This window comes from Nilaparvata lugens, chromosome 13 (assembly GCF_014356525.2).
Source record: "Nilaparvata lugens isolate BPH chromosome 13, ASM1435652v1, whole genome shotgun sequence".
Taxonomy (NCBI): domain Eukaryota; kingdom Metazoa; phylum Arthropoda; class Insecta; order Hemiptera; family Delphacidae; genus Nilaparvata; species Nilaparvata lugens.
In genome coordinates, this window is record NC_052516.1 from 7,633,671 (window position 1) to 7,647,082 (window position 13,412).

Genomic DNA, 13,412 nt, shown 5'->3' on the forward strand with positions numbered 1-13,412 from the left:
CAGAGCGAAAGTCTGTACGCACCTTAAGCTTCTGTACTAAATTTGAACAATTTCTGTTCATTTGTTATCGATAAATCTGAGAAAAAGCAAAAATTTGTAGTAATTTGCATACCTTCGGCGCGCGCAGGCAGATGCCTACAGAGCTGTTTGCGGTGATCCTCGGTGAGGATTTCGGTGACTCCATTGAGGTCTGGCAGACTGAGGTCGAGGTCCAGCGAGGCAGCGCTGCTCGCATACAGGGCTCGGCGAAGCTCCTCGCTCATAGACAGTACCTGACGACACACAAACAACCATTCAATTAATTAACTATTTTATTGATTAATAGACATAGACTCGTAGACAGCACCCAAAACTCTCAAAACATTACATCCATTAATAGGAAGTATCATAGACAGCAACTAAACTCACAAACCATCAGATTAACAGTAACACTCGCCTCATGTATTTTGTCGTCCTCTATGGAAAAAATCTGGTGTGGCGCACTCACACAACTTTCCTTGCCGTTATGAAAATTGATCACCTGACGCTAGTGTTCACGCGCATCTAAAGTCTACTATTCAAAGATCTGAGCCAGCTGGTGACAGGGCAATAACGCTGGAGACACACGAGGTCTGCTCTCTTCATAGTGAATCATTTAATAGAATCAACAGTTGCCAACAGTTTGCAATTGGATAATCACATTTTCTCGAATATCGAGCTTATTTTCAATTTTAGGTGAAAATGTTATTGAACATTAATTGTAGAGATTCTCATGCTCAATCTTTTCCACTCAAAAGTTGTTGTTTAAATTGTATCTGAAGCCTGATAATTGAGAATCTAAAATCAAACTTTGCATAGATGGGGCGGAGCTCCTGAAATTTTTACAGATATGAGACTTGTGGCAGTTGATAGAGCTTATCGATGACTATTTTAGGTATAACTTTGATCAAAATCGTTGGAGCCGTTTTCGAGAAAATCGCGAAAACCCTGTTTTTGACAACATTTTCGCCATTTCAGCCGCCATCTTGAATCGCATTTGATCGAAATTATTCGTGTCGGATCCTTATATAGTAACGACTTACGTTCCAAATTTTAAGTCATTCCGTTAATTGGGAGATGAGATATCGTGTACACAGACGCACATACACACACACACACACACACACACACACACAGACCAATACCCAAAAACCACTTTTTTGGACTCAGGGGACCTTGAAACGTATAGAAATATAGAAATTGGGGTACCTTAATTTTTTTTATGAAAGCAATACTTTTCTTACCTATGGTAATAGGGCAAGGAAATTTAAAAGGTCCATCCTTCAATATAATTAGTCCCATTTCCCAAAAGTTAGGGATACCCAAAAACCACTTTTTTGGATTCAGGGGACCTTGAAACGTATAGAAATATAGAAATTGGGGTACCTTAATTTTTTTCGGAAAGCAATACTTTTCTTACCTATGGTAATAGGGCAAGGAAATTTAAAAGGTCCATCCTTCAATATAATTAGTCCCATTTCCCAAAAGTTAGGGATTCATGTGGGCATCATTCTTAATAGATATACATTGACCTCTCACAGATAAACTGAATAGTCCAATTCAAGAAGTGATAGATGATTCAACTAAGCAATTTTACATATTACCTACTCGAAAATACACATCAACGTATCAAATCAAACACAGAAGTTCGTTTGAAATTGACAACACAAAATGAAAACATGTCAACGAACCTGAATGAGAGACAAACATCAGATCACTCTCTGTTGACAAATCAACAACATCTATTTTCTGATCAGGATATACAACAAATACCAAGAAGAAAACATCATCAAAACTAATGATTTGAAGTATAAATTAGTATATGGACATAACCTCATAATATTTGGACGATCTGAGACAAAATTGAGAAATAGATGAAGTTTGGACAAAAGCCTGTTTCCTCTCTTCCGACTATTGTAATGTTTGCTCTATCCAATAAATAAATAATGAATAAAACTAATTCCTTACAAATTATAGGATACATTTTACACCAAGAATAAAGCATAACTTGTCTAAAAAATAATCGAAAACAACATTTGTCGTCTAAAATCAATACCTTTCAAATGACAGGACACATTCTACACCACGAAGAAAACATTATTGTCGTCTAAAAACCAATTGTTCACTAGCTATTATGAGGACAATAAATTGTCCTTTGAAAACCAACTCTTCACAAGTTATTATGGGGAAATACAGGTCAGCCGGCTATTTTTACAACAACCAGCCTATAAACAACAAAAGTAAAATACAGTTTTCCAAGAAGAGGAGCAAATACAGTTTCTAAAAATAACCAGGTCTAAATAGCGGCAGAGAATATAGACATTACTATACAGTATATATTTATCTCTCTCTAAGATAGCTGATAGGAGTGGAGGAAGGAGGATGCAACTACATTCTTGGGCATCCTCATACTACTAGTCAATGCTTTCTTGAGAAAAGCAAAGTGGATGATGCGTGTAGTCTGAAGAAGAGTGAAAGAGACATCTAGTTTTGGTCTATAGTGAAAGAGACAGTCTATTTACGGAACAAAAGAGAGTCAATGTAGAGAAAGATGAGGGAAATATAGGAAGAGAGTGAAAGAAATAATTAGAGAGAGAGAGAGAGAGATTAGTTGAGAGTGACAATTAGATGAGAGAGAGAGAGAGAAAGATTAGAGTGATTTTAGTTGAGAGTGACAATTAGATGAGAGAGACAGGGAGAGAGAGAGAGATTGATTATTTGCCTTTATTAGGGCGGAGTTAGGACTCCAGGTACTCTCTGCCACACAACCCTAAAGAGAGATAGATTGATTAATTGCATTTATTTGGGCGGGCCTTTATTAGAGAGGGAGAGAGAGCGAGAGAGAGAGAGAGCGCGCAATGCATGCTTACTTAAATACATGATGATATGAATGTCACCCATACTTGAATGTGTCTAGTATCGGCCAATGACAGTAGAGCTCAACGTTCATTGGTCCACAGCTGATGGCCAATCGTAGGGCTTCACCCACACTGCTGCTCAATACATATGAGCATATGATATACTTTCAGTATATACTAGAGATTAATGATGCTGTCACAACATTAATTGATTGATTAGTGAGGTCCACGTTATAATGACTCTATTTATTCATCATTGGTGTTGCTATCCTTGTCTATCATACGACACAGCAGGCAACGTTATTTTTTCTAACTCCGCAACGTTGCCATATCGTTTTTCAACAATGTAGAAATATCATCATCAACAGAATAATCAATTTCAATTATGAAAATTTATTATTTAATCATAGACAAAAATATTTCCTAAAGAATAAAATATAAACGATAATTTTGAACAAGAATGACAAGTTAATATTACATCAGATATACAGGTATTGGTTTTCTTCTATAGAAGGCATTGTCAAGGCGAAGAATCAGCAACGTTGTTTTCCTATCTTCCTCCACTGCCATTATAAAGTCATTAATATTGGGGCACGGAGCTTCGCTCGTTATTTTCATTCATTGACAAATAGAACACAATTCTCTAAAATGATCGTGTTCATATTTCACAGCTGGCTATATGTCATCTTATGAATTTCGGGGATGCGATATTTTGATTTTTTACATACTCACTCGCTCACTCACTTTTTTACTATCCACAGCTGTTTCAGCCAAGGATGAATTATCCTTTTAACGTCGTTCAGCGAGTTTTCCCAAGGATGAGACCTAGTGCAATCGAATTTTTATATCATACACCTACTACGTTCCAAATTTCGTGAAAATCGTTAGAGCCGTTTTCGAGATCCGTTGAACATAAATAAACAGATATAAATATAAATAACCAGCTATAAAAATACAGAAATTGCTCGCTTAATATAATAGGATAACCTCACTGTATATCAAATTGCTTATATAAATTAGTGGCTTATGAAGTGACAATAATGAAGTAGTTTTCATCAAGATGAATGATTAAATAAATAAACAGAGATCAGAGAATGATTAAAAAGATCTAACTCCGTCACAACGACCAAAAAACTAGTGAACTTAGCCAGTAATTTACAAATGGCACAGAATGTGGGCCCTCTTTCCCCCCCCCCCCATAATCCACTACTTGTTTTCAGGTATGCAATAAGTATGCAGGTCGGTGGTCAGACCCCCCCTACTTCTACAACAATCCCCCCAGGTCCCCCCGAGACATGAAATGTGGTCGCTCTTCGCTTTCTCCTCGGCTAAAAATAGCTGCTCTTCCAGCTTCCAGCCTAACAACCAACTGCCTTCTTGCCAGCCTACCTACTCTGGCTGTGGTAACTAGGGATGGGTATCGATACATCGATGTTTAAAAACATCGATGTTTCAACATCAAACATCGATGTTTTCAACATCGATGTTTACTGTTCGATGTTTTTCACTTATCGATGGTTTTACCTAGACAATGGTAACATCAACTTCAAACCGACAGCATCTATAATTCTATACTATAATAAAGGAAAGAACTGGCTTATATACACGTACGGGATAGGAAAATTATGTTTGACGCATCATCACGTCTCAACTGAATAACTTGAAATTTTATTTATTTATCTATTCATGGAGACAACAGGTAAAAACCCCATTTTGCCTCCTCCACACTATACAATAATTTCCAACATAATACAATTTTCAATAAAAAGAGGATAGAAAATATGAGAAAATAATAAATTATAAAAATAGCTAATTATATAATTATGAGAATGAAATAAGACGAAAAATAGAAGAAATATACAGTCGTATATAGAATAACTAGCCGTCAGGCTCGCTTCGCTCGCCATATCCGTCTAGCCAGGACCCCCGACTGGATCGTCCAAGATTGAGATCAGCAGGCTCGCTTCGCTCGCCTGCATTTTTCATTTGAACATTTTTATCATATGTTAGGACAATCCAGTCGGGGGTCCAGACTAAACGTCTGGCTAAACGGATATGGCGAGCGGAGCGAGCCTGACGGCTAGAAATATAATATTCCCAGGATTGAAGTAGCAGTGCCCAATCAATTTTTCCGCGATAAATGCATTTAAATCTTCAACTTGGTGCCAACCTAACAAAGTCAACTCAACTTAATGCCAACCTGACAAAATTATTAATTTAGTTGCCAGTTAACAACTGTTTCGAAGAGGTACTCTATCTAGATTATAGTTCTATAGTAACATATGATATGGAAATTTCAATTATAATTAAGAGATTGGGAGAAGAAGAATATACATGCTAAAAGACGAACTTTAAACCCTTAAAAACAACCCTTGGAGTTAAAATATTGCCAAAAGATTTCTTAGTGCGCCTCTAAAGGGCCAACTGAACATACCTGCCAAATTTGAACGTTTTTGGTCCGGTAGATTTTTAGTTATGCGAGTGAGTGAGTGAGTGAGTGAGTCAGTCAGTCAGTCAGTCAGTCAGTCAGTGAGTGCCATTTCGCTTTTATATATATATATATATATTATATATATATATATATATATATATATATATATATATATATATAGATAGATAGATAAAAATACATTAACTGAATTCAATAAGAAAAAATGCACAGATACCTCAGTAAACTATAATCATTACTAGTATATAGACAAGAGGGAAAAAAGTGTCTGTGTAATGAACTACCACTAGCCTTTATGAGGATAATTGAATAAAAGAAATGCAAGCGCAAATCACGAAATGATGGACCACATACTACAAGACTAAATCATATGAAATCCTTCGGGATTTGGAAGGGGAGAAACCAGAAGATGTCCAAGTGCTCTGAATAAGTATTGAAAATTTCTTTGAGCTCTACTTGGAGGAAAGTTTATAATGGCTTACCGTTCCGGAGCGAGAACGTCGAGCAATGGTATTTATATATATGTTAATTTTTGAAAGCAGGTAGGGAGAATCAATTTTATTATTTAACAGATTGTACAGAGAAACAAGTAATTTAACATCACGTCTTACTTTCAGTGATTTAATATTGAACATACTTCTGAGGGAGTTGGTTGGGTAATCAAAGGGACAGAAAACCCTGTGCTTTTTATAATACATACATCTCAAAAATTTGTTTTTCCTACAGTTACGTTGAAAAGTGGCCATTGCTGCACTGATTACAGAACGCAAAGAATCACTTTTCCGCTCTAGTGCGGGAAAAATTTTTCTGCACTCCAGATTTGCAACATGGCAACGCAAAATACTTAGTAGGTTATATGGAGCAACAGTGCAGCAAAATCAAAATGAAGTTGGTAACAGTGACTGCTGTGGCTGCTATAGTGAGCAGAGGTGCAACGAAGCACAACGCGCTAATTATTATTCATTATATATTATAACCAACGACAACGAGGACTTTAGGATTTTAGGATTAAGGTTTTTATCAATAATAAAATTACACAGAAAAACATTTGATGCATTTCAGGCAATTTTACCCATAATTACCCACTTTTCATATTCAATGGTAACTGTAGGAAAAACTTAATGTGAAATACGTGCGCAAAGTTCCTCTGCTGCACTCAAGAAACCATTCCGCCCTCGCCTACGGCTCGGGCGTAAACGTTTCTTTCGGTGCAGCAAACTGTCACTTTGCGCACTAGTTGCACAAATAACTATTGCAAGCGTTCTAGAAGATGAATCTGTTCATTATGATAAGGACTCCTCACAATTGATTTGTATAAGAGTAGCAGAGGTACTACATCAGTGAAGGGCGAGCATGTCCTCAAAATGAATATAGAATATTAGAATCATTTTGAATATAGATTCTTAATTAACCGAGGATGGTTATAGGCCTATATTCAATTCTTCAAGGTTTCAAATAGTCGCTTGCGGAGCACGGGTTACCTGCTAGTTCAGGAAATAAGGAATGCTTACAATGAATTTCACTAAATGCAGCATCAAGTGAAGTGGGAAGTTGAAAAAGTGTGTGAGAAGAAAATATGAGAAATAATGAACGAATTAGCAGGAAAATGAAGAGGAAACGGAAAGATGTGGAGGAGTGGATCGAGAAAGGAAAGGAAATACAGGAATCGGAGAATATTCATATTAGAAGAAGAAGAAGAGGAGACTGCTGTAAAAGGAGGAGGGCGCAGATGATTCTCAAAGGCGAGAGAATTGATTGATTGATTGATTGAGTACTTTATTTATGTAGATTACAATATATACTGGCTTACACACTTATATACAATAGCTACAATACAGCAAAATTATAGATGAATTTACATAATATAGACTAAGAAAATAATTATTGAACTGTATATGATATGAAAAAGTAATTTGTAATATAATAACTATAGATAATTATATTGTTATGCATCTACATAAATTGGCGGAGCTTTGGACATATCAATGTCCATTCTTCGGAAAGAATATTAAAAATATCCTCCCCACTAACTCTCTACCAAAAATAAGGAGAAGGAGGAGGGAAAGAAGAAGAAGAAGAAGAATACAGGAGAAGAAGACAGAAGATAAAAAAGGAAAACAAAAAGAAGAACAAGAAGAAGACAAAGAAATGAAAAGAAGGTGCTATAGAACTTTCGAGAACACAGCAGAGCAGTTTAGACCTAGTCTAGTGTGGAGTGGACTAGTAGAGTCAAAACTGGTAGCAAGGCAAGACAAGGCGAGTCAAGGCAAGTGAAGGCTGCACGTTTAGTAATGTAGAATGAATGTCGTCTGCGACTGGCACTTTGACTGGTTGTATAAATTCTTGCATGTCTGCCTCAGTTGGAGCCTGAGTTTAGAACTAATAAACTCTCCAACGAAATAAAGCTTGTGTGCCCATTCTCAAATTACAACAGTCGATTCCCAAATTGGCATTGTGGAAATGTGATGGAAATCCATGAAATTCAAGAGGAAACACATAGGTCAGGTTTAATTTAGTTTACAATTTTTACTTCTTTAATTTAGTTTACTTTTTTACAATTAGTTCAACTAAACTTTCCTACGAAATAAAGCTTGTGTGCCCATTCTCAAATTACTGAAATATATTCTCAAAATATTACAGTGATTGGCATTGTGTTAATGTAATGGAAATCCATGAAATTCAAGAGGAAACACATAGGTCAGATTTAATTTAGTTACTTTTTTACAATTAGTTCAACTAAACTTTCCTACGAAATAAAGCTTGTGTGCCCATTCTCAAATTACTGAAATATATTCTCAAAATATTACAGTGATTGGCATTGTGTTAATGTAATGGAAATCCATGAAATTCAAGAGGAAACACATAGGTCAGATTTAATTTAGTTACTTTTTTACAATAAGTTCAACTAAACTTTCCTACGAAATAAAGCTTGTGTGCCCATTCTCAAATTACTGAAATATATTCTCAAAATATTACAGTGTTTGGCATTGTGGAAATGTGATGGAAATCCATGAAATTCAAGAGGAAACACATAGGTCAGGTTTAATTTAGTTACTTTTTTACAATTAGTTCAACTAAACTTTCCTACGAAATGAAGCTTTTGTGCCCATTCTCAGATTACTGAAATATATTCTCAAAATATTACAGTGTTTGGCATTGTGGAATGTGATGGAAATCCATGAAATTCAAGAGGAAACACATAGGTCAGGTTTAATTTAGTTACTTTTTTACAATTAGTTCAACTAAACTTTCCTACGAAATGAAGCTTTTGTGCCCATTCTCAGATTACTGAAATATATTCTCAAAATATTACAGTGTTTGGCATTGTGGAAATGTGATGGAAATCCATGAAATTCAAGAGGAAACACATAGGTCAGGTTTAATTTAGTTACTTTTTTATAATTAGTTCAACTAAACTTTCCTACGAAATAAAGCTTGTGTGCCCATTCTCAAATTACTGAAATATATTCTCAAAATATTACAGTGATTGGCATTGTGTTAAATGTGATGAAAATCCATGAAATACAAGAGGAAACACATTTATCCCAACATGATGGGCTTCCTTTAATTTATACAACATTTCAAAATATTATAGTAGAATCCTCTTCATAATACACCACGAATTTTATCACTTCAAGTTAGATAGATATTCCATACATGTATTCTAGATACATTGGAATATTCCGTTCAAAAAAATTTATAAATACAATATGAATTGTATGAAAATTTTCAAAATTCTTGTACTTAAGACTCAATACATCATCAAAAATTCATTATTGTTATATTCTGCCTATTTCATCTAACTCTTGACATGACTCTACAATCCTTGAGAATATTGAGGGACCCTTGCAAAACTAATGACAGTTCACTTAAAAGTTATCCTGGACCAAATTACATGCGATTAAACTCGTACCAAAACAACAATTAGACCCTGATTTTGCAGCTTTTATTTGTACAAAATTGAAAAAAGAAACATTCGGGTTTGGGTCAACAAATCGGTCAGAATGAGAAGTAAGCCACACGAAGCATTTTCCAGGCGTTTTCAAAAGAGGGAAAAGATTAAAGGATGAAGAGATTAAAATAAGAGATTATTACATAGGATATGAGGATTAGAACGAAAAAGAAAGTTAGAAAAATCATGACTTATGAGCGAAGGAAGTGTGGAATAGGACACAAATGGAACTAATGAAGAAGAATATAAGAATCGAAAGAGCTGAGAAGGAAGAAAGGATGACTTATATATAGAGGATATAAGAAAGAAGAAAAAGAAAAAGGAAAGAAGAAGAAGAAGAAGAAGAAGAAGAAGAAGAAGAAGAAGAAGAAGAAGAAGAAGAAGAAGAAGAAGAAGAAGAAGAAGAAGAAGAAGAAGAAGAAGAAGAAGAAGAAGAAGAAGAAGAAGAAGAAGAAGAAGAAGAAGAAGAAGAAGAAGAGAAGAAGAAGAAGAAGAAGAGAAGTAACAGTAGAAACGGTGAGGATGACTCATGAATAAGTATGAAAGTAAGAAGAAACTCAACCATGGGTGAAAATGAAGCAGAAGAATAGGAAAAGAAAGAAGAAGAAAGATTGCAAATCATTCATGCACGTGATTGCACTGATGATGATAATGATGATGGTGATGACTGATGAGCATTATTATAATGGTGAGGAGGAGGAACAGGAGGAGGATGATGATGAGAAGGAGGAGGTGTGAAAGGAGGAGAAGGAGGAGGTGATGAAGAAGAAGGTGGAAGAGGGGGAGATGAAGGAGGAGGAAGAGAAGTAGAAGGAAGAAGAAGAATAAGAAGAAGAAGTAGAAGGAAGAAGAAGAAGAAGTAGAAAGGAGAAGAACAAGAAGAAGAAGAAGAAAAGAAGGATGATACGACCGATTTCTACACTCGACTAGACAAGACACAATACTACAACAAAGTGAGAGAGTGAAAGAGGGTGAGAGAGAGACAACAGCAGAGTTCATTGAACCCAGCATAGTCAAAGAGTAGATAGTCTGGAGAAGAGAGGCAGTCACTACTTGAGAGAAAAGAAAGAGAAAAGACTCAGAGAAAGAGAATAAAAGAAAGCGGCTGATTCACCTTATCACCTACGGCCATAAGTCCCTGCCAATTTCACATCTAGATGAACTTGTGTGGAATGAAATGCATGAAAAGGACTCACAAGGTCCGGTCACGAGGTAGTGTAATGCAAGGCAGTTTGTTATCGGGTGTACCTGGGAATCTATTTGAGATAGAACGGTCTATCTGGTCTCAGGTTGTAGAGCACAAAATTACGCCCAGAGGGATTTTGAATCATAAACTTAAATCTTTGAAATTGGAAGATACAGTCGTTAAAAAACGGAAATTCCTCCAAATTTCGTTTTTCAGAGAATTTGACTCATTTTTGAAAAATTGTAACTCAGCACTCAATAGAGATAGAGAGCTCAGAATTATTTAATTTTATAATTGACCGAGCGAAGTGAGGTCTAAGATTCAAGTCTACGGTTTTGCATTTCTCTTAATGTTTAAATGTTGCGCATTTACGGCAAAACGCGGTAATATATTTTCATGAAATTTGACAGGTATGTTCCTTTTTTAATTGCGCGTCAACGTATATACAAGGTTTTTGGAAATTTTGCATTTCAAGGATAATACAAAAGGAAAAAGGAGCCTCCTTCATACGCCAATATTAGAGTAAAAATCAGACTATAGAATTATTCATCATAAATCAGCTGACAAGTGATTACACAAATGGGTGTAGAAGCCAGTCTATTGCTGTATTCCTATATTTTCAATCAGGTACTTGTGGATGAGAATACTGCGTGAGGTCTACTGTTCACAGAACTACTAGACCCAAAAAGGTGAGAGTATTTTGTATTCCCGAAAATTCTACTCATTTTTGAAAAATTGCAACTCAGAACTCAATAAAAATAGAGAGCTCTATTTCATTTTATCGAAATTTTATAATCCCAAAAAGGTGAGAGTATTTTGTATTTCCGAAGATTCTACTCATTTTTGAAAAAATGTAACTCACCACTCAATAGAGATAGAGAGCTCAGAATATTCGAAATTTCAAAATCCCAAAAAGGTGAGAGTAATATTTTTTGTGCCCGATGGATCGAGTTGGCAAAAATATCAGAAAACTGGAAAAGGAACTGAAAATGCGTGGTTTTTGGGCACCTTGTAGAAAGCTTCAGGGATAGAAGGTCAAATTCAAGTATTTAGGGTCTCCAATACTTCAGAATTATAAGTACGCAAAAATTTAGCATTTTTGGAGTTTTCCCCAGCAAATCAGACAGTATATTTCTTTTATTTTTCGTCTTATTTCATTCTCATAGTTTTATAATTAGCTATTTTTATAATTTATTATTTTCTCATATTTTCTATCTTCTTTTTATTGAAAATTGTATTATGTTGAATATTATTGTATAGTGTGAAGGAGGCAAAATGGGTTTTTACCTGTTGTCTCCATGAATAAATAAATAAATCAATAAACTACCTGGTGACTGGACTAATAATATTAATCATATGTTTAGAGCTTGTGTGAAACGAGATCGATAATAGGTTGCGAATTTCACATCTTGATGAACTTATGGAAAATGATGAGGATCCACTATTAAACATAAGGTTTAGGACTTGTGTGAGATGAGATACATCACAGAGAAAGAAATATTCCTTTAAAAGTAAAATTCCTTTTACATTGTAGATAGATGTCCCAATCATTTTGATAATATTCTTATTGTATAAATTAATGAATAGATGTAGAATTTTAAGGATTGTAGAATTAGCACAAGCACTATAGGCTCATGAATCATCATCTACACTCTACAGAGAGAAAACATGTGAAGAATTTCAAGTAACAAATTATGCAGAAGAAATCCCAAGATATTTCCAAGCGATAGAGATTAAATTCCAAGTTACAAATAGCTGAGCAACAAGTCCATTAGAAGTATTGGTGGTGTATGTCACTTACTTGTACAGTACTCAAGTGCACCTACATTTCTACATAATAAATATTTCCTTCCAATCCCTGTCACCCTTTCTCTCTAACACTCCCTTCCTCTCTCTCTCTCTCTCTCTCTCTCTCTCTCTCTCTCCTCTCTCTCTCTCTCTCTCTCACTCTCTCTCTCTCTCTCAGCCAGAGGTCGTTGAGAAGGCCTACAATAATCTACCAGAACTGCGCCCAGACCAGATCTATGCAATAAACCGGGTTACATGTTAACCTTCAAGGAACTCGCACAACTTTTTAGTTTATTTTTGCATCGTGAAACTAAATCAATCTTATCACATATCGTCCACTAAGAGCGAATTCCCCCACCACCAACTGGAGCAATATTTGACACATCAATCATAAAAATCTAAACCCGGTTGAACAAAAGACTGTTAAATTTTAATCATGATTAATCCACGAAATCTTATCAGAGAAGTCTATCTCCAAAAGAAGGCTTCTCTGATTGGTTCTCTTGGAATCAATCACGGTTAAAATTTAACAGGCATTTGTGCAACCGGCATCAAGTGTTCTCAAGTGTTGAAACATCATTAATTTTCTACCATTACTACCGTCGGTCCCGGCTGCCTAAAAAGCAGTCTTTAGTCATGTCAGAGGCCCTGAAATTGATCAGTTGCGACCTGAAAACTCTGACACCAGACCTGAGCCAGCCAGGTCACTATATTATTATTATTATTATTATTTTATCTACCATTTGAATTAATCTACAAGTAAATTAAATCAAAATTAGAAAAAAGTTGTAGACTCTACAATAGCAGTCCATGTTACAATGACAGTATCTGATTAACAATGGTGTTGCTATCCTTGTCTATCATTCGACAAAGCAGATTGCGCTATCCTTTTCTAGCTCCACAACGTTGTCAGATGGTTTTTCAACAATGTAGCTATATAATTAACAAAATAATTCATAATCTCCATCATAAAATAGCTATTTATGTATTAAGAGCGTAATGCGAGACTTTATCGCTCGCACAAAACAGTTATCACGCGACGCGAAGCGGAGCGTGATAATTTTGCAAGAGCGATAAAGAAGCATTACGTGCGAATTACATACCAAATTTTTTCTACAACTGCACAGACCTGTTAAATCACTTATATCTGGCGAAGTTTAT

At 35.5% G+C, this 13,412-nt stretch overlaps 1 protein-coding gene across 12 annotated transcripts in view; it reads right to left on the minus strand.

The window, feature by feature from the left end:
* Positions 1 to 13,412, minus strand: part of LOC111053310 (TLD domain-containing protein 2) — a 381,057-nt gene that overhangs the window by 26,080 nt on the left and 341,565 nt on the right. For all 12 annotated transcript variants that reach the window (XM_039439705.1, XM_039439706.1, XM_039439709.1 and 9 more), the window contains one exon: positions 113 to 272. In XM_039439705.1, coding sequence (XP_039295639.1) covers positions 113 to 272 — 160 coding nt within the window. The remainder of the gene's footprint in view (positions 1 to 112; positions 273 to 13,412) is intronic.